At 53.5% G+C, this 25292-nt stretch overlaps 1 protein-coding gene across 2 annotated transcripts in view; it reads right to left on the bottom strand.

The window, feature by feature from the left end:
• The window catches only part of SLX9 (SLX9 ribosome biogenesis factor), a 110535-nt gene that overhangs the window by 84840 nt on the left and 403 nt on the right, over positions 1–25292 (bottom strand). For both annotated transcript variants that reach the window (XM_065561190.1, XM_065561191.1), the window contains exon 2: positions 10511–10619. In XM_065561190.1, coding sequence (XP_065417262.1) covers positions 10511–10619 — 109 coding nt within the window. The remainder of the gene's footprint in view (positions 1–10510; positions 10620–25292) is intronic.

The following is a 25292-nucleotide window of genomic DNA, read 5'->3' as shown; positions in this document are numbered from 1 at the left end:
GAGAAGGCCAGAAAGCAGGGAGCTGCAGTTGTAACGTGAAAGGCAGCCAGACCAGGGGCATGGCTTGGAGAGGAGAGGCTGGGGAGAGGCTGGTGCTGGAAACGTTCAATGGGCATTGTCCCCACTGAGTTGGCAGCCAAAGCCAGAGAGCAAACGAGGACGCATGGCGAAGCCAAGGCGGAGCAATGGCATGACCGCGAGGATGACAAGCTGCGAGCAGGGGGTGCTGCCGGAGCTGCCCAGGGAACCATTTGAGGGAGAAGAAAACCAGGAGAGCAGCCGCAGAGCCCAAGGAGGAAGGAAGCAACTGCAGGAAGCAGCAGATCCGAAAGGACACTGGGAGAGCGGAGAGGCTGGGACACAGGAAGAACAGTCAGGGATCTGGCAGGAGCAGACTCAACGACTGCATGGGCAGGAAACGCCCCCCCGGGCCTCTCAGGAAGGGCGTGCGAGAGAGAAGCCCAGGCAGTGGGAATAGGCTGGGAGACAGACTGCTGGCCACACAGGCACATGGACAGAGCACGCTCTCCAGCACTGCCCTCACCCTGAAACCCATGCCAATGAGTCCACGCGGCTTCTTCTGTCAGAGGCTGATCTCACTCCCCGCACCTTCTGCCCCTCACCCATCCAGCTCACAGTAACCCAGTATTACAACAGCGCTAGTGTCACCCCAGGGCTAACACCTAGGCAGGGCCAAAGCCCGCCAGAGGCCAGGTGGGTCCTCATACAGCATGGCCTCCACACAGCCACCTTTGAAGTTGTGCCCTGGGCCATGCGGGGCTAGACTCTCTAAGCCCAGAGGCGGTGCGGTGGCTAGCATGTGCCCTGAATCGCGCTGGGCCAGTGGGATGCCCTTGGCTCACTGAGCAGTGCCTAGGGTTACCATATTTTAAGTGTCCAAAAAGAGGACACTCCACGGGCCCCAGCCCCGCACCAACTCCGCCCCCTCCCCTGCTTCCCGCGAACATTTGATTTGCGGGAAGCCTGAAGCAGCAGGCAAGCTGGGACGGACGGGCGGGCGGGGAGGGGGCGCGAGGAGGCGGGGCTCTGGCCCCGGCGTCTCCTGCCCGGCTTGGCTCGGGCCCAGCACCGCCGGCCCCCGGCCCTGAGCACCGCCGGCCCCCGGCCCAGCCCCCGGCCGAGCACCTCTGGCCGGCCCCAGCCCGGCCCCCAGCCGAATACAGCCAGTCCCGGGCCCCGCACCGCCAGCTCCAGCCCCAGCCAAGCACTGCCGGCCCCGGCCCAGCCCCCGGCCGAGCACCTCTGGCCGGCCCCAGCCCGGCCCCCAGCCGAATACAGCCAGTCCCGGGCCCCGCACCGTCAGCTCCAGCCCCAGCCAAGCACCCCGGCCCCCGGCTCCGCACCGCCGGCCCCCAGCTCCGCACCGCCGGCCCCCAGCCCGACCCCCGGCCGAACACCGCCGCCCCCGGCTGAGCACCCCCGGCCCGGCCCCGGCTCAGCACCCCTGGCCGAGCACCCCGGGCCGGCCCCAGCCCAGCCCCCGGCCGAACACCCCGTCCCCAGCTCCGCACCGCTGGCCCCAGACTGACCCCCGGGCCGAACACCGCCAGCTCCGGGCCCGGCCCCTGGCCGAGCACACCGCTGCCCCCAGCCGAGCACCGCCGGCTCCGGCCCCCGGCCCCGCACCGCCGGTCCCTTCCTCCCTATTTTCCTGGACATGTCCAGCTTTTTGGGATTTCCTCCCGGACGAGGATTTGAGACCCAAAAAGTCGGACATGTCCGGGAAAATCCGGACATATGGTAACCCTAGCAGGGCCTAACTCCCAGCGTGAGCAGGGCGAATGCAGAATCCTGCCCCCAGACTGCTCCCTTCCCAGCCAGCCTCCCGGACGGAGAATGAATTCAAAGCCAGGCAATGCCACGCAATGGGGGCAGGAGGGAAGTCATGGGCACTTTGAAGAACTCCAGTGACTGGTAAATAACTTAGCTGCCTCCTTCCGGTAAATGCTCCATCCTCTAGGCCTAGAAACAGACAAGCCCCAGAAGGAGAGCTGGAGAGCGCGACGAGGAGACGACTAACAGCCCCACACAGCTAGATGCAGCTGCTGGCTCTGGAGAGCCGTGAGGAGAGACAGCGCGAGCAGAGTTTCACACAGCAGCTCGGGAAACCCCACGCAGAAGGGTTTAGAGGCCGTCATTGCCCTGGTAGAATGGGCGTGACAGTCCTGCTAGAACAAGCGATCTGGCTGCAGGTAGCAATGCAACTATCCCTGGGACAAATGCTCAGGAAATGCAGTTTCTTCACTGGGATTCTCCCTATAGATGGATCAAAGAGATACAAGAGTTTCTGTAAGTCTCCTGGAGAAAGGATCCCTTGACCCACAGGGGCTGGCGGGATGACCCTGCCTGAGGCCGAGAAGCGACGAGTTTCGATGGGAATCATGTGGGAAGGTTTTCAGGGTGAGGGCGGCGCATGAAGAGCAAGGGGGCAGCTGGACACCTGGGTGTGGAGCATTCTCACCGTCCCCACACGGGTGCCGGAGTGACAGGACCAGAGCAAGGCAGGTGTAACTCCCATGGAGCAGCTCAGCCACAGCTGCGCCATCGTGGCCCCAGGACCACAGAGAAGAGTCAACCCGGGTTCAAAGCGGCTCCCCCAGCTGGCCATGCAGCAGATTCAGACCCATAACAGACTTGCCCATCTCCCGTTGGATCCCTTAAGGGGTTACCCGAGTGGCTGAACAAAGGACGCTGACTTACTCCCTTCTGAAAAGGGAACACAGCTCATGTGGGGAGCTCTGGGACGGCAGCAGGCAGGAAGCGAGGGATGACAGAGCCTCTCTCTTGTGCCTAAGGGGTACTCGGTTCTGTTACACACACAAGCGTGGCTGTGGAGAAAGGCTTCCTGGAGCCTGAGAAAGTCACGTCCCCCCTCCGGGGAAGAAATGAAATTGGGAGCTGGGATCCACGTCTAGGGAGCTGCAGAGTCGAGAAATGCCTTGCCCGACCCAGAGCCTGTTGTTGGCCCCGCCTGGCGAACAGCGAGATGAGCAGTGCTGAGGAGTTCAGCTGAGTGCAGAGGACAAGCGTTTTCCCAGCTGAGCTGCCAGCCTCCCTAGTGCTGGGCCTTGGCTTGAACCTCAACTCCCCCCAGTGGCTTAAGGCAGCACTGCAGCCTCACCGCCCTCCACCCTTCCTTAGGCAAAGGCCAACTCACGCCCACAGACCGTCTGCTCCCCCACATCAATACTAGACGCCCCCGGGCAGGGAGGAGCAGCCACCCACCTAGCCCTTTTTATACCTCTCGTAGGATACAAGCTGCTACCCGCCAATTGTGCGCTTACTCGCCTAGGGAAGAGCATGGCCCTGGTCCCCTGGCGTGCTGCCCCAGCCCTGCCAGCAGTCATCCCCCTGCTGGGGGTGTTTCTCACTGCATGCTCATTGGGGCAGGGGTTGTTTGTGCTTTGTCTGGATACATCACCTAGCACAGTGGGGCCCATTGTCTGCATTACAGCAGTACCTACAGGAGCTGAGATGCGACAGAGCAGGGACGGCAAGGCAGAGGCCACGGCGGTCTGTGCACTTCCCAGGTGCAAACCACGCCATCGACTCGGACTCTCCAGGGAAAGTCCGTCTCTGTGGATTTGGGCTGGAGAAACAGCCGACTCTCTCTGGAGCGCCAATTGCCAGTTGGGCAGATATCTTCTACTTTGAGCCATATGCAGGAGAGTCACTTCAACTAAATGAAGACATTAAACATCACGACCATCTGGCCTTTATGTAGACCAGGAACCTAAAAGCCAGACTGGTAGGGTAGGGTAGAAACAGCTGAGCACAGTTCAGAGAGCTGCCCGGATGGCAACCCGAAGGCACGGGATGGGAAAGCTAAAGGGGCCTTTGTTTGTGATGCAGAATCATTGCTAGAGGTCAGCTTCCTTCCCAGTGGCCCAACAAACATCCTTCCTGGGACTCTGAAGGCAATCTGCCGGGGGTGGCAGAGGTGACTCGGGCAGTAATGAGAAAACACCATTTCCCCATGGTGGTAGAGCCGGGTTCTTGAGATGCAAGCAGTACCACGAGTTCAGAGATGCCTGCCTAGAATGACGGCCCAGGAGAATTTAGCCTGTGACTTGGAGATAAACAAGGAGGACTGCTCCCAGCTCCCACGTCTGGAAAGCCCCTCGCAGCGAACGGGAGCGTGACAATGAAACGTGCTGGGCAGCGGGGCACCTACCCGCTCTTGGGCCTTTGACAGTCTCCCCCTCAGCACACAGCTGGCTGTAAAGAAGTGGTCAAATCTCTTCTGTACTCCCCCTTGGAGGGCAGGCAGCCTTCTCCATGTCGGAACGAGGGGGGCCGCTACAGCCCAGCACTTAACATTATTCAGTGGCAGTTTCCCCACCCCAATTACCGAATTTCGTTCACCGTGTTCAAGGAATGCAAGAGGCCTATGGTCTCTGTCAGAATGCGTCACCCTAAGACGCCTGGTCAGGGGGGCGGTGCTGGGCATTTCAGACAACGTGCCAGGTGACCGCAGAAAGGGGGAACAATACAAGAGGCACAAATGCAGCCGACGGCAAAGAGACGGGATCAGCCTGGCTGAGCAGCATGAGAGAGCCAAAGGCCCTTGAGGGAACAGTGCTGCCCTCAGTGTCAGACACAGCAGAATGAGCACAAAGCTGCCTGTAGGGTTAGCCCGTCGGTCACCGCAAGAGAAGGGAAGAGGAGCTGTTCCTCTAAGGCAGAGGTGGGCAAACCACGGCCCAGGAGCCACATCCGGCCCTCCAGACATTTTAATCTGGCCCTCAAGCTCCCGCCAGGAAGCAGGGTCTGGGGCTTGCCCCACTCTGCACAGCTCCCAGAAGCAGCGGCTCATCCCCCCTACGGCTCTTCTGTGTAGGGGCAGCCAGGGGGCGCCACACACTGCCCCCACCCCAAGCGCCGCCCCCACAGCGCCCATTGGCCAGGAACCGCAGCGAATGGGAGCTGCAGGGGCGGTGCCTGTGGACAGGGCAGTGCGCAGAGCCACCTGGCCTCGCCTCCGCATAGGAGCCAGAGGGGGGACATGCCGCTGTTTCTGAGAGCTGCTTGAGGTAAGCGCCCTCGGAGCCTGCCCCCCCGATCCTCTCCCATGCCCCACCCCCTACCCACCCTCCCGCCCTCCAAACCCCTCAGTCCCAGTCCAGAGCACCCTTCTGCTCTCCCAACCCCTCATCCTCAGCCCCACCCCAGAGCCCGCACACCCAGCCGGAGCCCTCCTGCCTTCCAACTCCCAATTTCATGAGCATTCGTGGCCCACCATACAATTTCCATACCCAGATGTGGCCCTCAGGCCAAAAACTTTGCCCAGCCCTGCTCTAAGGCTATCAGTCAGGAAATCAAACCTAAACACTTCACATGTGATTCTCAACCTAACCAGTCGGACTTTCTGCTCCTTCCCAGCAGCATTTCTTGTGGCCACTCCCATGCCCAGCGAGTCGGAGGTGAAGGCAGAGGGAGAGGGGAGTTTCTCAGGGTCGTCCAGATGTTCATAGCATTCCACAGCTGCTTCATCATCTACACTTGGCAAAAGGGGTTACAGGGTGAGGGGCTGTCAGATCAACACTTGACATCTCAGTTTCAAGAAGCAAATGCGAACAATAAAGAACGCCAGAGCAAAACTCCTCACCCTCTGTCGGAAATAGCGAATTCCCACGCTGCAGGGGCTCGACCGGCTGAGTTACTCCCTCGCAGTAGCAGAACATGGCTTGGCCTGGATTAGACTACAGTAAGGCATCTGACTTACACAACGGCAGTGTCTAAACTCAACTGGACCAGCAGAAAGTCCTCATTCCAAGGGTGAGTGACTCAAAAGCTTAACTAGCTAGTAGAAGCTCCCACGCTGGCTGCTGTTCTCTACCAGCGTGTGACAGTCCAGACGCACCAGTGACGGCAAACCGGCTCCAGGGTCTAGAGCACATCAAAAGCAGGGAGCTCTGGAACGAATGGGCACACGGCCGGGTGAGGCATGGACGACCAGCAGAGCTCCACACATGAAAACACACACTTTCCTTTTTAACACGCACCAAAACGATGCACGTTTCTTTGTCTTTACACACTAATTTTCATTTTCTTCTCGGCTCTTTGCAGGGATCTTGAAGAGTTCTGGTGAAGCTATTCCTATTGCCGACTGGACACATTCACATCCATCCCTTGCTTAACGCTGCAAGGCCTTGGCCAGTGCCACACAGCACACTGCTCACTGGCTTGAGGCAAACCCGCCAGTGCTCAGGGTAAGAGGGACGCACTGCGGAGGGACGTTACATCCAAGGGGGCCAGCAAAAATCAATGAATAAATAATAATGAAAAAAGGCAGCATGCCAGTAATCAACAGGAACATGTCCACTGACTGAAAAGGGGCAGTGTGGAGATCCCAGGCTCTCAGCTCCGTGTGCAGCTCCCCACCAGCAACATAGCCGGCTGCACTGAGTATCCAGCTCCCTGCTTGGGGCATGGCAGTCACCTAGGTTCCCAGTGGGGAGCTCCACACCCAGAGTCCGGTTGGCTACCAGGTTCCCCTGTGCAGCCAGGCTCTGAGCGAGGAGCCCCGGGGGCAGCCGGGAGCCCCCCCCATCTGCCCTGGGGTGATAGGAATGACAGCCCACAGCCCATGTAAGTAACCCCCAGTGTCCACACAGACACTGCATCGCCCTAACGACACCGCCATTAGCCCTCGGGCTCTCGTGGAGGCGGAGTTATTAGGTGGGTGTAGTAGGGCAAGGCTGGAGTTAGGTGCCTTACCTCGCCCTAACTCTGTAGTACAGACCAAGGCCTAGCGTGCTCCCGTGGAGCCTCCTTTCAGCCCCCAATGCGCCTGTGTTCCTGCCGCAGACACCTCCCAGCGCCGGTGCTGCGGCTGTGCATTGAGAGAGACCTGGGCGAGGCTCCCCAGACACAACGCGAGAATCGCTATGGCTGCCACCCTCCTCCCCCCCTCGGCGGGCAGAACAATCACAGCTGGCAGGACCGTCATCGCTGGCCACATGGTCAATGAGGGCAAGGCAGTGGTGAAAATTAAGTCCCTTGGGTTTTGGGGGGTGGGGTGGGGGGGGGAAGTGGTGCTGCTTCCAGTGTGTGTGTGTGTGTGTGTGTGTGTGTGTGTGTGTGTGCGTGCGCGCTAGAAACACACACACCTCCCCCTTGCAATAGCGGGGGGTCAGGGCCGTGCTAGCACCTTGCTATCCCTTCCAGAGAGAAGAGCGGGGGGGGGGGGGGAGGAAGGGGGGGGCAAGTCTTCATGTTCTCCTACACTGCTGTTGCTACTGGCATGAAGCCATGGGACAGCAGCCAGGAAACAGAGCAGGAAGGTGGGGCGCATGGGCCTAGCGATGGAGGGGCGACATCCCCCTGCCAATTTCGAGTCAGCAATGCCGCTCTTCCCCCTGCTCCCCACCTAACACAAGCCAGCCCCGCTGCCGTCCCCTGGGAAGGGGTGAAAGGGAAGAAGCCATTGATACTGAGCAGGTGCTAAACAAGAGCGCCCCCAACCCAAAGCCACGGGCAGAGCACCTCTGCAGCTGGCCACCCGGGGGAGAACGTCTGGGGAAGATTATGATCCTAATGCCCAGGAACCCCAGGCATCTCCAAAGGCCCCACTGGGCCAGGTGTTGTACAAAGACAGTCCCTGCCCAGGGAGCCGACAACCTGTTCCTGCCCCACCACCGGCTGCACTCAGGAGCAGTGGGGGTCAAAAACTTCCTGGTGCAGACACGGAAAGGAGAGAGTCTGGTCTGGTCGCTGGGCCCCACCCCAGCAGTGGAGACTGGCTGCTGGGAATGGGGGGAGTCCAGATGGAGGGGGGAATCAAAGTGGGGGCAGATCAAGGGAATGTGGGGAGCCAGACGGCGGGACTCAGGACACCGGGAGAGGAGGGAGAAGAAGAGGAGACCCAGGACACCTGGGAGATGGGTCAGCTAGACTACTGGTGGGAAGCAGAGACTGCGGCAGCCAGTCTCATTCTACACCGAGAAATAGGAAGGGGAACCCCAGAGTCCTTTGTCCCTCCCACTCAGCCCCCCAGGGCAGCAGCTGTTGGGCTCCCTGCCTCTGACCAGTTCGGACGCAATAAGAGCAGTTCCATACTCCCGACTAGCCAGGAGCTGCAGAGATGGGGCCTCCCCACTCCCTGGCCACTGGGCCTGTGTCTACACTGCCATCTAAGAACCCACACGAGCAGCAGCCAGTCCCGGAGCCCGGGTCTGCAGCCTGGGGCTCGCGCTGCAGCGCTAGACATAGCAGCGTGGCTGTTCCCCCTTGGCCGGAGCACAGGTTCCGTAACCCCCGGCCCCCGAGCATGATCGCCCACACTGCTATGGCTAGCACCGCAGCGAGCCTATAGGCCCAGCTCGGAGACACTGCCGTGGTGGGTTTTGGCAGCCTAGACGGAGCCTGGCCACAGAGTGCACCGGAGCCACAGCGACTGGAGCCCAAATCCACCTCTTCCCAGCAGTGGGGCCATTTCTGACCCTTGCCGGTGGCAAGGCCTCTTCCAGCCCCGGAAGCACCCCAAGCAGCCAGTGGGGCTTTGCCTGGCTCCCATGTTCACCGGCAGAGTCTGTGAACCCGACCTTCTCAGGGCTGGGAAAGCGGGTGGGAGAGAAACACGTTGGGGCTTTTCTACTGAGCCTTAAAATAACCGCGTGTGTCGGACAATTCCTGTTCAGCCCATCCACAGAGCCAAGACCACAGGAGAAGTCAGGCTGAACTCCCCACGGGGGACGCTCTCCCCTGAGCCCAGAGATCCCTGAGGACGAAGCACATACCTCTAGGACTGCTGGCCCTTCTCTTCTACCTCTGGGGCGGTCAGCTGCTGTAGGTGAGACCCAGCCACAGTTCACTGAATTCACACAAACAATGTGAACTGATTTCCAAAGCAAGCCAACCCCCGTGGGTTCCAGAGCAACACAAGAGGAAGGGGCACAGCAGCCTGGGGAGGGAAGAAAAAGCACCTCCTTTCTGCCCCACTGGTCTCCAGTCAGCCACAGCCTGTAGCCCCAAAAGCATCAATCAAAAGGAAGAGACTGAACAGAAGGTGGGGGGTCAGCAAGTCGCTGTCTGGAAGAAAACAGCCTTTAGAATCTCAGGAGAGGGTTAAATATTGCCAGGCACTGCACATCTGCATCATCAGCACGCCACGGAGACCAGCAGCACAGGTCTATTTATAAACCAGCGTACAGCTGTGGTCTGCAAGGCGAGACTAAGACTGCAGACTGCCAGCCTGTGACAAACTATGGTTTACTCAAATGAAAGGGTAGGTTATGTACCCCCCCCCCCCCAGCCCCCTGACACATATTTATTTGTGTGGGTGTGTGTGTGTACGTGTGCGTGTGTGTACGTGTGCGTGTGTGTACACACGTCAGTCATGGAACAAAGCACCTGTACAGAGAGCTGCCTTCGTGGGCTAACGTGTCCCTATCCAACCTTGCTGCTCCCTCACTCCACAGTACCAACCCAATCAATCCGTGCACTCTGGCTGCTCCAATTCACCACCAAGCATTATCCTGCCTAGACTATTGGCAGGTTTTGTTTATAGCCCGTTTGATGCAAGAGGACTCAGGCTGGCTGTAATGGTGAAGGAAAGCAAGGACACTGTATGCTATTTGTTACCACTGTTCATTTGCAGGAAGAAAAGAAACTTGGACAAGAAAATGCTTCTGGGAATCAGTGCATTGAGCCATAGTCTCCCGCCCCAGGACAGAGATTAGCATTGCACTCGCTTTCTGCTTAGGGACGGGAGTGGAATCAGCTTGACCTGCCACTTGGCAGTTTAGGGAAACGTCTCTCTGTCCTGTGGAGACAGAACAGATGAGGGTCCATAGTGCTCCCTCCCAGTCCTCACTCTTCTCCCTCCCTCCCTGCCACAGGCTTTCTTCTCACGGTTTGTTTTATGACGGACCCAGAAAAAGGGCAGGGAAGGCTCAATGAATAGCAAGGCAAACGCTTAACTGCCACCTCCAACCCTCACTTGGAACCCAGTTTTAAAACCCTCTCCTGGGACCCAAGGTCATACCTGGGTCAGAATTTAGCAGGTGGTTTCATTCTCCTTGTATTAATTGTTCACAGGCACTGCAAGGCCAGATGCTGAACGCACACATCCAAACACAACTAGGGTAAGTGAGGTTACTCGTAGGAGTCTTTCTACAACCTAAAATAGTGCGGATTCAAACAGTAGCCAACTGCTCAGCTCAGAACACGTTTATATTCTGTAATTGCACACCTGCTCTTCCTTCAGGCCACCAACAGATTTCACCAGGGCTCAGAGGTGCAAAGGAATAACAGAACTGACTTCTTCGTGTTTGCTTCTGGTGGTCACCTAATTCAACATGAACATACCTATACGCCTAGCTATGTGCATGATACAAGATCCCAGTGGGTGCAGAACCTCAGACCTGAGATCACAACCAGGCGACTGAAATCCAGCCAAACCCGCAGCAGGTACAAGCACCCCCCTCTCTCACAAAAGAGAGGTGCTCACTCTAGCAGTTATCACTCCCTACAGAGCACCCCTTACCTGTCTGGGCTGAGACAACGCTTCGGGAGTCCAAATCCAACTTCTTCACCAGAGTTTTGGGATCAATCTTCATCCCAGCAAAGACGTCAGAGGACAAAAAAGCCCAGTCCTGAGCCAAAGACAAAATTAAACACGCACTTTAATATGGAGAGGAATAAAATAATTGCAAAGTTCAGGCCTAGTAGCCCATTGGTTCATGGTATGTAAGTGTGCACCATGCCTCAGAGGACACAGCCAAACTACTGGTTTCCAGCTCATTGGTTTTTACTACAAATATGTATGGGTCTCTGTGACAGGCATTCCTGGGGTGCAACCTGGAATTGGGGTACTGCTGAGCCCTCTGTCTCACCAGCCTGCACTCCCTCTCACACTGTGAGAATGTGACAAGCTGCAAAGCCCTCAAGGTCCTGCACTCACACAAGCATTCACAGGCAGGGACAGACCCAGCTTTCACCAGCCACTCATGGACCAACAAGAGAGAGGCTCCAGCCAGTTCCCCCCAGTTCCCCCCAGCTCCCCAGCCGAGGAACCCCAGAGCTGCACCGTCCTGTCCTAGTCAAAAACTTGGCCAGTGTAAGTTTATTATCCAGTCTGCCACTCCCTCAATGTGGAGAGGATATGCACAGGTTTTTATTAACTGAGCTAAGATTTTTTTCATGCACTTCACTACACTGTTTTTAGGTAAAATATAAAACAGATTTATTAACTACAGATAGATGTTAAGTGATTATAAGTAATAATGTACAGATCAAAGCAGATTACCTAAGAAATAAAACAAAATCGCAATCTAAATTCTATACACTAGACAAGATTTTAATCAAGCAGTGTCTCACTCTGGTAGTACAAACAGTTCACCAATCTTCCATATACAGGCTGGGATTCCTCCTTTCCTGCCTGGAACCACCTCCCCAGTCCAGTCTTTGTTCCAGGTGTTAAGTTCTGGGGGGAGATTATGTCACTTCCTCCTTTTATAGCTTCTCCCATGTGGCGGGAACTTCATTGTCCCAAACAAAGCCCACAGCAGTTTGTGGAAAACTACAGGCACAAGATGGAGTCCAGTGTCACATGATCTGGTCACATGCCCTTGCATGCTTCGATAAGTCATAGCAGCCATTATCCACCGGGTGGAAATAAGCTTCCTCTAAGGCCTACTGTGTTACTTAATGGGCAATCAGCCTGATTAGTCCATTCGTAATGTGTTGTCTAGACTGGATGTAAACTACCTTCTGGGTGTCACCTCAAGAGCAAACATATTTTAAATACTGGTACATAGTCAATATTCACAACTTCAGATATAATTATAGCATATACAATCCAACAGGATATTAATGTTCAACAGATCAAGACTTTTAGAATGATCTCTTACAAAGCATATTTTGTACAAAACATATTCTAATTATAACCCTATGGTGAATTTGGAGGTGCCAGGGTCTTGCTTTAGGGTACAGAGTGTCCCAGTCTCTTCTAAGCACGTTTAAGGATAGACACAAGTAGCCACCAGTGGTGTGGTCTCGTTTGGTTAGCCAAGCTCCTTCAGTCTGGAAACAGGGCTGCAAGTCTCTTAAGAGCAGGCTTCCCTGCTAGATTTTCAGCACTTCAAGGTTTGAGCACAGCATTTCCATAGGGAGTTTCACGATCACCCATAGACAAAACCAAGCCACATCTTAGTCACACTGAAAAAACGCATAATGCTATCGTTACCCACAATCATCCCACCATGCCTTCCAGAGGAAGTACAGCAAGCAGCTCCTTCCTAAGGCCTGGCGCCAGATCACAAAGACAAAACTGCAGAGGTGCCTAGTGACGTTTGCAGAAGAACTGAGCAGGTTAGGCACCTGACTTCTGAGCCAATGAGAGTTAGGCACTGAACCCAATTAGATGCTTTTGAAGACCCCACTAGGCACCTCTCTGCATCGTTAGACACCTAACTTTTGTAGAGCTAGCCCCTGGTTTACACATAGTTTTGGTACAGGCATGACTGTTTTGGTTAGGAGTTGTCGCTGTAGTTTTTTAAGATGTGTATCCCAGACTTTCTCCTCAGAGTATATTCTGTGGCAGCTGAGTGCCTGGCTGTAGATAGCAGATTGGTTGGTGTGTTTGGGGTGGTTATGGGATCTATGAAGTTGTGGTGATCCAAGGGTTTCTTGTATACAGTTTTCTGTAGAGTTCCATTGTTGCAGCTATCGTGGGGTCCAGGAAGTTGGTGATCGTGTGGGAGTGTTCCAGAGGGAGCTTAATGGTGGATGTTGAAGCTGAGGAGGACATCCATCAGGGCATTTAGGTCGTCTGTCCAGAGGATGAAAATATCGTTGATGTATCTCAGGTTATCATTGGTTTTGTGATGCATTTGTCCAGAAATTCTTCTTCAAGGTGACCCATGAAGAAGCTGGCATTTTGGGAAGCCATCCCAGTACCCATGGCTCTTCCCGTGGTTTGGACAAAGTGTTCACCATTGAATGTAAAACGGTGATGGGTGAAGAAGAAATGGATGAGCTTGGCAACGTGTTTGCGGTGGAGATCTGAGGTTTGTTGATTGTCTCGTAAATATTTATGGCAGACAGCTATGCTGTCATTGTGAGGGATGTTGGTGTATAGGGAGGTGACATCCACAGTGGCAAGGATGGTGTTCTGAGGCAGGCTGTTAATGTTGCAGAGTTTGTGCAGCAAGTCAGTTGTGTCCTGGAGGACGCTGGCCCTTTGTGTGGTGAGGGGTTTGAGGATGGTTTCTATGAATCCCAATATTCCTTCAGTAAGAGTGACATGGCCAGATATGATGGGTCTGCCTGGATTCCTTTGTTTGTATATCTTAGGAAGCATGTAGAAGGTTCCTGGGGTGCATTCATGGGGGATGAGTTTATAGAGTTTCTCTTGGATTTTTGGGGGGGGGAAGGATTTGATGATAGCCTTAAATTCCTGGGTAAATTGTGGCGTGGGATCTTCTTTGAGTTCTTTATAGTAAGTGGTGTCAGAGAGTTGTCAGTTGGTCTTGTTAACGTCGCCATCATGGTTGAGGATTACAATGGCGCCCCCTTTGTCTGCTGGTTTGATCACTATCTGGTGGTTGGATTTCAGGGACTGCATGGCTGTCCTCTTGACAGTGGAGAGACTGTGGTAGATATGAAGTTTGTTAAGGATTTCAGTCTTTTTTTTTCTGAAGCATTCTATGTAATGATCAAGAGCGTGGTTTCATCCACTTTGTGGTGTCCAGTCAGATGATTCTTTTGTCTTATGACTGTCGGTGGTTAAGAGTATCATTTCTTACCATAACAGTTATACCAATACACCCCCTAGTGTGGGCACAGTACTGCAGGACTAAAAGAGCAGTCTCCAACCTTCTCAGTCCTGGCATCCACCTATAACTACTGCATAACCCACCAAGCTGAGAAGCAACACTGAACTCCTCCAGCATTACTGAAGGACAGGCCATCAGGGCTGGTTCTAGGGCAGACAAGCAGCATGGTCGTCCTAGGTGCCCTCCAGAAGGGGGCACTGAACTGCTGTGCTGCTCAGCCCTTTTCCTCCTCCGCTCCTGATTGGCTAGCCATTGTTTGTGTGTCTGGGGGGTGTGAGAACGAAAACGTTTTCCACCCTGGCTGGCAAAACAGCTAGGGCCACCCCTGCAGGCCACAGAGCGGGCTCACCCAACCACAGGAAGTGGGGTGGTGGGAGTTACAAAGGACAGAAAATGTACTTTCACCACTGGACTGTCCCTTTCTTACCACTGCTACTTTCTGTTCACTGCTATTCCAAGTGAGCTCTTTGCCAAGGAAGAGAGGAAACAAGAGCTCACTAGGAGATTATTAAGAGCAAGTAGAGCAATGTAAGGTGACGGGCCAACAAAATGGCAGATGAAATTCAAAGTAATGCACATTGGAAAACATAATCCCAGCTATACATATCAAATGAGGAGGTCTGAATTAACGGTTACCACTCAAGAAAGATCTTGGAGTCATTGTGGATAGTTCTCTGAAAACATCCGCTCAATGTGCGGCGTCAGTCAAAACAGAGAACAGAATGTTGGGAATCATTAAGAAAGGGATAGATAATAAGTCAGAAAATATCATATTGCCTCTATATAAATCCATGGTACACCCACATCTTGAACACTGTGTGCAGATCTGGTCGCCCCACCTCAAAAAAGATGTATTAGAATTGGAAAAGGTTCAGAAAAGGGCAACAAAAATGATTAGGAGTAAGGGACAGATATGAGGAGAGATTACTAAGACTGGGACTTTTCTTTTTGGAAAAGGGACGATTAAGGAAGGACATGCTAGAGATCTATAAAATCAAGACTGGTGTGGAGAAAGTGCTATTTACTCTCTCATAACACAAGAACTAGGGGTCACCAAATGAAATTAACAGGCAGCAGGTTTAAAACAAACAAAAGGAAGTATTTCTTCACACAGCGCACAGTCAGCCTATGGAACTCTTTGCCAGAGGATATTGTGAAGGCCAAAACTATAAGAGAGTTCAAAAAAAAAAAAAAAACCGGATAAGTTCATGGAGGCTAGGTCCATCCATGGCTATTAGTCAGGATAGGCAGGGACGCAAAACCATGCTCTGAAGTGTCCCTAGCCTCTGTTTGCCAGAAGCTGGGAATGGGCGACAGAGGCTGGATCATTTGATGATTCCCTGTTCTGTTCATCCCCTCTGAAGCACCTGGCATTGGCCACTGTCGGAAGACAGGATACTGGGCTAGATGGACCTTTGGTTTGACCCAGTATGGTTGTTCTTATGAGACAATGGGCCCTGGTTTGTTTTTTCCTATAGACGTGCAGGAAAAAAAAAATTCAGCTTGTCCTTCCATTGAGCCTTTCCTAAATTCCTTGGTTATATGTTGTGACAAGGTGTCTGGCCTTTTCCCTCTTCTCTTCTAGTCTGATGCAGCAACCTGGTTTTATAACCACCTTATTTAAAACAGACTTTTCATTTTTAAATAGGATTCCAAGCTCTGAGTGACCAGAAGTGCAAGTCCCCCTATTATGTCTCAGTGTGAAAGGGATCGGCTACTTCTTAACCCTGGTAACAGATCCCTGCCATTCCAGTTTGCTGGCCAGCACCACCGATTCCTTGGGACTCCACCAGGCCTATCTTTGCCTTCCCTTGGCGCACTTCAGTGCCTGAGCTCTCCACAAGCGTCTCCTTGCAACACCCAACCCATCACTGGGCCCTCACAGAAACAGTGCACACACCAGCTCACTTGGTTGAACAAGGGATTCACACTTGGATTAATATAACAGCACTGAGATATACTTAGGTTCTAACAAAGAGAAGTTTATTACCCAAGAGCTGAAATTTAAGCAATACTAAACAAGAATAATAGAGACAGAAATAGTTGCAAATAAAACAGGAGTACACCCTGTGTGACTAAAATTTAACTTCAGCTACCATCCTTGACTAAAGGCATTTCTTACCTAAAGCAACCTTTTAACGTTGCCCCACCCCAACATGGTAAGGGATCCACCCTTCAAAGATACAGAGAACGGTGGCCTCTTTGTCCCCTCAGGAACGGATCACCACCATGTCTTTTTGCTTCTCCTTACATTCCCCAAAGTGTATTGTCTTTGTCACCAGACTCAGGATGAACACCTGCTGATTTTACATCCTCGTATTAATTTGTCCCTCCAGTCTGAACTGCCCATTGTCTTTGACATCACTGTGCTCAGTTTACTTTATAGACAGGGAGAAAATAATCTTCCCTCATTTGAAAGAAAACCTGTTTCTCCTTTTGTTTTGTTAGACTTCAAAGTCAGTGAGTATCCATAATTCCTCATGTAGTGTTAATACATACATTCCACAGTATTACTGACTAACGTGTCACCGGATTTCATTTGGTATCATAACAGCCATGTGTTGGGTGTAATCAGTTTGTCAGGCCTGGCAAGAGTTGCTGACACAAAGCAGTGAACCACCAACGTGCCTCTGGGTCACACACGCATTCAAGACATTGGGACACCCCAAACTCTATGCCACACCCTGCATTCCATGTTCACCCCTTTTATATGGTTCTGATATATTGTGTACCATGTCTGCCTTGTGAGATATCATTTGAAAATGCATCATCTACTGAACGTCACTGTCCTGTTAAAATGTGTGTATCAACACTATATGTGGAGCTATGAGATTTTACTTATGATTGTTACTGAAATATACTGTAGTTTTGGATAACGCCCTCAGACCATTTTCTCAAAGACAAAAGCACACTGGCTTGCCAGCTAGGTGCTAAAAGGCCATTACCTGTTTAATGGGAGATTTACCAGCAGGGAAATTGTAAACTAGAAATGTACAATTCACCTGAAGAACAGGAGGCAGCTCGCGGATGGCACGGAACTGCCTGACCCCATGACCCAGCAAGGACTTTTCCAGGAAAAACAGGTCAGGATATAGAAGGGGGAAAAAAGGCCCCTTGACCACCTCTCTTCCCGCACCTCTACTCATGGCAGCAAGATGGCTTAGAAGACAAAGGCAGCTTTTGGACCTGGGGGGAATGGTCCGGCCTAGAGGTTTTTCCAGCCATACAGACTGCTAAAAGCATTTGAGTGAGACAAACTATTTTGCTTTTAGAAAAATTCACCTTGGTAAAGCTTAGGAAACAGCTTGCGTGTTTATCTTTTATTTCTTTTCTAACCAATTCTGACCTTTATGTCTTATCACTTAGAATCTATCTTCCTTTAGTTAATAAACTTGTTTTATCTAAACCAGTGCGTTTTGGTTGAAGTGTTTGGGGAATCTCTACTCACGTTAACAAAGGCTGGTGCATAACCATTTCTTTTGATGAAATGACAGGCTATTAATGAGCTTGCATTGTTCAGTAGTGTGCTGGACAGTGCAAGATGTACATTTCTTGGGTGCAAGGCTGGGACCAAGAATTTGCAGGCATCACCCTATATGTAGTTCATGAGTAGCTGGAAGAGCATTCATGTAACTTGGCTGGAAATGACTTTACATGCAGGTGGCTTTTCACTAGCAGAGCAGTGTAAAAGACACCCTGGGCTGGAGAATTAAAGGGACACAGCAATTCAACAGTCCAGACTACACCCTGGGCTATGTCACAGACATTTAAAAACAGACACTACCTCAACACAATGAAGGAAGTGCAAGTTCCTACTTAATGATGTGTTGTCGAAAAAGACTCCATCTAGAAACGAGCACACAGAACAAATCAGAGAAGGATAGCTATTTCGCCGCAGAGACCTGCGCCGTTCCCAACTCTTCAGTACTATAAGTCTCATAACATTTAAAGCCCCAGCTGCTGGAGTCATGTGATTTTGAGAATCTCGTCTGTAAAAAGAAGTTAAGTTTCTAGCCCTCATGATTGTAGGGAAAAGCTTGAAAATGTGGCCTCTGAAAGCCACATTTTCATTGTTGCTTTTGTTTCCATAGCATTCTTCCAGCAATGTTCTAGATCTCATTCAGTAAACGTGGAGGTGAAAAGAAAACGAGGGGACTTCATGCAGCATAGTTCCCTTATTCAGACTTCTGATTTTTCTGCAGGGTACATGTCCTCAGTTAAACAAGGGGATACAGCGGGATGGGCAAACTCCAGCCCGCGAGCTGTTTTAAGCTGGCCTGCGAGCTCCCACTGGGGAGCGGGGTCGGGGGCCACACCACACGGCTCGGCCCTGCCCCAGTGCTCCAGCCAGGGTGCTAGGTCAGGGGCTGCACGGTCAGGGGCTGCACCATGTGGCTCGGCCCTGCTCTGGCGCTCCAGCCTGGGCACTAGGCCGGGGCTACTCCACACGGCTCCCAGAAGCCACGGCATGGCCCCGCTCTGGCTCCTACACACTCCAATGGCCCCCTCCGGAGCTCCAATAGGAGCTGCGGGGGGCAGCGCCTGCGGATGCGGCAACACGCAGAGCCACCTAGCTGCACCCCTGAGCCTCTCCCCATGCCCCAACCCCCCGCCCCAGCCCCGATCCCCCTCCCGCTCTCCAAACCCCTCAATCCCAGCCCAGAGCCCGCACCCCCAGCCAAAACCTGCACCCCTTCCTGCACCAGCCCTGATACCCCTCCTGCTCTCTGAACCCCTCAGTCCCAGCCCGGAGCACCCTCCTACACCCCAGACTCCTCATCCCAGCCCCACCCCAGAGCCTGAACCCCCTCCAGCACCCCAACCCCAATTTTGTGAGCACCCATGGCCCACCATACAATTTCTATTCCCTGATGTGGCCTTTGGGCCAAAAAGTTTGTCCACCCCTGGGATACGGTGATGTTACAGTACTACACACAGAACAGTCATAGAAATGTAGAATTTTGTACCTTGCTTGTTTTTTTTTAAATCTTCAGATTTCTTAAATATGCTAATAAGAGATTACTCAGATTTGGCTTAGCAGGCCCCAAAACATTAACTGCACCTGCACGGCAAATTATACTCCTTCAGTGAGAAAATAGTCCTGTGACTCATGCAGGCAACAAGGTGTGGGGGAAGAGGAGATGGCAGAGGGTGAAAGATGACAGATGAACTCCTCCCCCCACATACACATTAAACACACACTGTCAGGATCACTGCACATGAGTTGTTGTGTGATTAACAAAGAGGGAGAGACCAAGGCAGATTTCATACTCAGCTACACCAGGATATGGTAATAAGAGCCAAATAAAGAGAGGAGAGCACTAAAATTCAACCTCTTACTGTACATGCGATATTCCTTCTTAGGCCCTTTCATGTTACTGATGCATGAACATTGCCTGCATTGCTTGGAACAATCCATTTTCTGTTGGCTAGAGTCTAGCGACACACAAATACAACCATTCAAAGACTGTTGTTTAAGTTGCAAAGCCAAGCACTCAAAAGTTAGGAAAGCTAAAATTAAGGCTGACAGTGCAATCTTTCATTTAGTCCCCCTGGGCATGTGCATTGTGATACAGTCTTTAATTACATGATCAAATTCTAGCTTTTCCAGAGGACCCCTGCCTCATTCAGTGCACTGGGTGGACGGACTCGCAGGATAAGAAGCAGCTGTTCAGTATGTGTTTTTATCCTCATCTCTCAATGTGTGGTCCCTACTTCACTCACTGCACACCAACCAAACCCTGGACCAAATACAGAATTATTAATTTCCTCATGAACTCGATAGTGCTGACTGCTGTATCACCCACCCAAGCCTCACAAACAATAATGAATTATCTGCACAACATTCCTAGCAGGGGAAATGACTGGGAAATTTAAAGCCAAAATCCACAAGAGACCTTTAACTTCAGGTGCCTCAGTGATTGGGCACCCCTAATTTTTCAGCATACTGGGCATTTGTGTCGCCTTTCTACATTCAAAGCAGGGCACAGAAATCAAACAGCCCAGTGGGTAAGTAATGTCCCCATTTTATAGAGGGAAACAAACAGAAAGTCCACAGAGACAGCCAGTGGCACTTCCAGGTTGCCAGAGGTGCTAAGCAACCACAACTTCTAATGCGGTGGTTCCCAAACAGTAGGTCACAACCCCTTTCAGGGGGACGGCGATCCCTACTGTGCACAAGACGCCATTTTGCTCTGCAGAGAGTGACCTCACATGTACAATGTGTGTGAGGTCACTATTCATGGAGGATGCTATTTTCCTCTACAAAATGGCATCCTCTGCACAGCATAAACTCACATACACCATACGCGTGAAGTCATAGGGTGCAGAGAATGCCTTCTGAACAGCAAAATGGCGTCCTCCGTGTGGTGTGACCTCACATTCCGGTGCATGCAAGGTCATGCTGTGTGGAGACCACCGTTTTGCTCTTCAAAATGGCATCCTCCATGCTGTCTGGGGTCCCAGGCGGAAATAATTCATTAAAACGGAGTTGTGCCTGCAAAAAGTTTGGGAACTCCTATTCTAAGGAGATCAGGTGAGTGCTCAACACTGCTGAAAACCTGGGCCCAGCTGTCTCAGGCTGGGTACCTGGCCATGCAGAACACTCCATTAGCAACCACCTGTGCAAGGGGTTTGAAACTGAGCATGGGCAACAGGGGATGGATCACTTGATTCCCTGTTCTGTTCATTCCCTCTGGAACCTGGCATTGGCCATTGTCAGAAGACAGGATACTGGGCTGGCTGGACCTTTGGTCTGACCCAGTATGGCCGTTCTTATGAATGAGTCTGAAGTTTGGTTTAATAGGTCTGAAGATCAAATGACATTTTCAAGGTTCTTCCATCGCTAAAACCAACATCCTGCTAGCGCTATTTCCCTTACTAGCTCATCTGTTTTACCTTGGGGCAAGAGGAATTTCAATTCTGCTTACTTTAGATAGGACAAAAGTCATGGGCATTTGATCTTGCCCACTGTTCATCTGCAAAGCCCTGCTGGCGAGAAGTCTTTTTGGTTGTGCTCCAGGGTCTTCTACAGAAATGCTCTTAAGAATACTAATGAACAGAAGGCAATTCACAGCACCTTCCATGGTGCAGGAACCCGGTAGCTTCTCACTCCCTTCCATCTACCAATACACCACAGTCAACATCTCTGACATCGTTCACAAAACCAGCAATGCAGGCCAGATGGACTTGTAAGCAGATAAGATTTATGTAACATCTCAGCTAGTCTCTCTGTTCCAGATCTCAGATTTACAGACTCTTACTCGAAGGGCTTGTCTTCACTATGGAGCTAAATCGGCACTGCTGCAATCGATGCAGGTCTAGTGAAGACACGCTCAATCAACGGGAGAGCACTCTCCCATCGATTTCTGTACTCTACCTCAATGAGAGTCGGAAGCAATTTTGGTGGGAGAGCATCTCCCGTCGACATACCGTAGCATGGACCCTGCGGTAAGTAGATCTAAGCTACATCGACTTGAATTACGCTGCTAACCTAACTCAAATTGCGTAGCTTAAATCGACCAGCAGCTGTAGTGAAGACAAGCCTTACTGTGAGCCTTCAAACATAATCAACAAGAAGTGCAAGAAATCAGTTTGCAAAAATACACAAAAAAGATAAGCCATGCATAGGTCTCTGCTATTCAGGAGTATTTAAACACAGGGTTTGAAAAACAGATCCAATCTCATCTGCTTTTCTGTTCGTTGAGACAATACCCGAATGTGCCTCAAACAGATTTCCAGTGAGTGGCTTAAAGTTCGCCCATTTGCTCTGGAACGTGACGTGTTCACAATGCTTGTGCCTACAATAGCCTTCTTTTCCCGAAGTTCCCCACCATTTCAGCTCCACTAGTGCAAGGACAGTAGATGCACTACTGTAGACAAAACAATGAGGAGTCCTTATGGCACCTTAGAGACTAACAACTTTGTATGGGCATAAGCTTTCATGGGCTAAAACCCACTTCATCAGGTAGACAGGCACTCCCCTTTTTAACCACAAGTCTAGGCAACATGGTGCTTACAGAGCCAGCAGCCTGTTTGCACTAGCATTCCCATTCTCACGGCCGCTGGTGGAGCTGAGCCAGTGGTAGCAACGGTGAGGAAACTTTAAGGGACAAAAAGCTAATACACAGAAAGCCAGGGTGGTGTCCTACACCTGACACTGTTTTAACTTGAAGATACTTTCCTGTATGAATTGCCGAAGAACCTCTATGGCAAGTCTGTCTGTTCTCAGGCGAGTTTCTTATAGACTCATAGACTTAAAGGCCAGTAGGGACCATCATGATCATCTAGTCTGACCTGCTGCACATTGCAGGCCACAGAACTCACCCTCCCATTCCTGTAAGAGACCCCTAACCTCATGCTGAGTTACTGAAGTCCTCAAATCATGGTTTAAAGACTTCAAGTTACAGAGAATCCACCATTTCCACTAGTTTAAGCCTGCAAGTGCCCTGTGCCCCATGCCTTGCTGTCTCATTTGCTTGTTCACGGAGATAGGAATAAAAGCATCCGAAGAAGTGGGCAGTAGCCCACAAAAGCTTATGCTCTAATAAATTTGTTAGTCTCTAAGGTGCCACAAGTACTCCTGTTCTTTTTCTAGAGTATCTCATGGGGATGTTCCAAAATGTTTGTAAACAACTTTTAATCTTCAAAGTGCCAAATACACTAAATGCTCAATGTCACTACAGATACTTGAACGGAGTACTTTTTGTTACTGCTCTGAACAAGGCTGAGATTAACACCTTACATAATGCCTTAAATCAAAAGCTTTTACACCCTTTTCCCAGACTCTCCACTATTGCCTCAGGTCAGCGATCAACTATAAAGCAAACAGTCACTATAGACCTCCCAGTGTCACCCAATCACCATGGATTGTCTTTCCTGCTTCTCCCAGAATGTGACAACAGTTTTCCTGAGAGCTCACAACCCAGCATTTAAACCACAGTGGGCAGGTAAAGAGACACATAAGCAAGGAGCAGAGTGTTGGCCACAGAATGGAAGACTGGAGTCTCTGGTGGCCACCAATGTAACTGGTGCCAACAGGAACCATGTGTAGGGATGAGGGCAAAGGCAAGTTGCAAGGAGAGATTTTAATGAGGATGGGGCAGCTTTGCAAGTTCTGATGGACAAGGATGGGAGAAAGCAGAGGTCCCTGCAGGAAAAGGAGGGGATCAAGGCCAGCATTATGGGAAGACCAGAAGTTGGACTTGTGAGGAAGGGCATGGCTGAATGTTGCAGGGGAAGACCAGGCGTTTGAGCCTGACTTGAAGGAGGCGGGACGTGGAGGAGAGAGGTGATCACACACAGGTCATGGATCTGGGCCTAGCAGCAGCCTTTGGGAGGGAGACGAGATGGCCAAAGCGGAGGAGGCTCCAGCAAGGAGGACAGGAGACGAACAGGCGAGACAACTGACGGCGAAGGACACGAGCTGAGAGACAGCGCAGGGGGCTCCCATGTGGTGGCAGGATGTGAGGCCAGGCCCAGCGGCCTACACCTGGGTCTCCCGCTGCAGAGCGCTGGGTAACAAAGGCTGCTCCTTGCTGTCAGCATGGGCACTGCCAGGCCCCACAGCTCACACGGGCTGTCGGCAAGGGCTGCATGCGCCAGAGACCCAGCAGGGGGCCAGAGCGGCCACGAGCACGGACATGCCCTACACCAGCACTAGAGCTACACCAGCGCTGCACATGCCCACCAGACCCCACGCCTCAGCCGCCCCACATAGCACCCCACATAGCATCCCTCTGCTGGCATGGTGCGGCCCGCCTTTCCCCAACCCCCGCTGGCATGGGGCAGCCCACCCCCAACACACACCCCCTCCGCTGGCATGGTGCGGCCCGCCTTTCCCCAACTCCCGCTGGCATCGGGCAGCCCACCCCAACACCCCCCCTCCGCTGGCATGGTGCGGCCCGCCTTTCCCCAACCCCCGCTGGCATCGGGCAGCCCACCCCCAACACCCCCCCTCCGCTGGCATGGTGCGGCCCGCCTTTCCCCAACTCCCGCTGGCATTGGGCAGCCCACCCCAACACCCCCCCTCCGCTGGCATGGTGCGGCCCGCCTTTCCCCAACCCCCGCTGGCATCGGGCAGCCCACCCCCAACACCCCCCCTCCGCTGGCATGGTGCGGCCCGCCTTTCCCCAACTCCCGCTGGCATTGGGCAGCCCACCCCCAACACCCCCCCTCCGCTGGCACGGTGCGGCCCGCCTTTCCCCAACCCCCGCTGGCATCGGGCAGCCCACCCCAACACCCCCCCCCCTCCGCTGGCACGGTGCGGCCCGCCTTTCCCCAACCCCCACTGGCATTGGGCAGCCCACCCCCAACACCCCCCCCCTCCACTGGCATGGTGCGGCCCGCCTTTCCCCAACCCCTGCTGGCATCGGGCAGCCCACCCCCAACACCCCCCCTCCGCTGGCATGGTGCGGCCCGCCTTTCCCCAACCCCTGCTGGCATCGGGCAGCCCACCCCCAACACCCCCCCTCCGCTGGCATGGTGCGGCCCGCCTTTCCCCAACCCCTGCTGGCATCGGGCAGCCCACCCCCAACACCCCCCCTCCGCTGGCATGGTGCGGCCCGCCTTTCCCCAACTCCCGCTGGCATTGGGCAGCCCACCCCCAACACCCCCCCCTCCGCTGGCATGGTGCGGCCCGCCTTTCCCCAACTCCCGCTGGCATTGGGCAGCCCACCCCAACACCCCCCCCCCTCCGCTGGCACGGTGCGGCCCGCCTTTCCCCAACCCCCACTGGCATTGGGCAGCCCACCCCCAACACCCCCCCCTCCACTGGCATGGTGCGGCCCGCCTTTCCCCAACCCCTGCTGGCATCGGGCAGCCCACCCCCAACACCCCCCCTCCGCTGGCACGGTGCGGCCCGCCTTTCCCCAACCCCTGCTGGCATCGGGCAGCCCACCCCCAACACCCCCCCTCCGCTGGCATGGTGCGGCCCGCCTTTCCCCAACCCCCGCTGGCATGGGGCAGCCCACCCCCAACACACACCCCCTCTGCTGGCATGGTGCGGCCCGCCTTTCCCCAACCCCTGCTGGCATCAGGCAGCCCACCCCCAACACACCCCCCTCCGCTGGCATGGTGCGGCCCGCCTTTCCCCAACCCCCACTGGCATTGGGCAGCCCACACCCAACACCCCCCCCCTCCACTGGCATGGTGCGGCCCGCCTTTCCCCAACCCCTGCTGGCATCGGGCAGCCCACCCCCAACACCCCCCCCCTCCGCTGGCATGGTGCGGCCCGCCTTTCCCCAACCCCTGCTGGCATCGGGCAGCCCACCCCCAACACCCCCCCCCTCCGCTGGCATGGTGCGGCCCGCCTTTCCCCAACCCCCGCTGGCATCGGGCAGCCCACCCCCAACACCCCCCCCCCCACTGGCATGGCGCAGCCCGCCTCTCCCCGACTCCTGCTGGCATTGGGCAGCCCACCCCAACACCCCCCCCCCTCCGCTGGCATGGCGCAGCCCGCCTCTCCCCGACTCCTGCTGGCACCCCCCTTTG

Source organism: Chrysemys picta, chromosome 11 (genome assembly GCF_011386835.1).
Source record: "Chrysemys picta bellii isolate R12L10 chromosome 11, ASM1138683v2, whole genome shotgun sequence".
Taxonomy (NCBI): domain Eukaryota; kingdom Metazoa; phylum Chordata; order Testudines; family Emydidae; genus Chrysemys; species Chrysemys picta.
The sequence above is the reverse complement of the archived record's forward strand: the minus strand, read 5'-3'. Positions and strand labels throughout refer to the sequence as shown.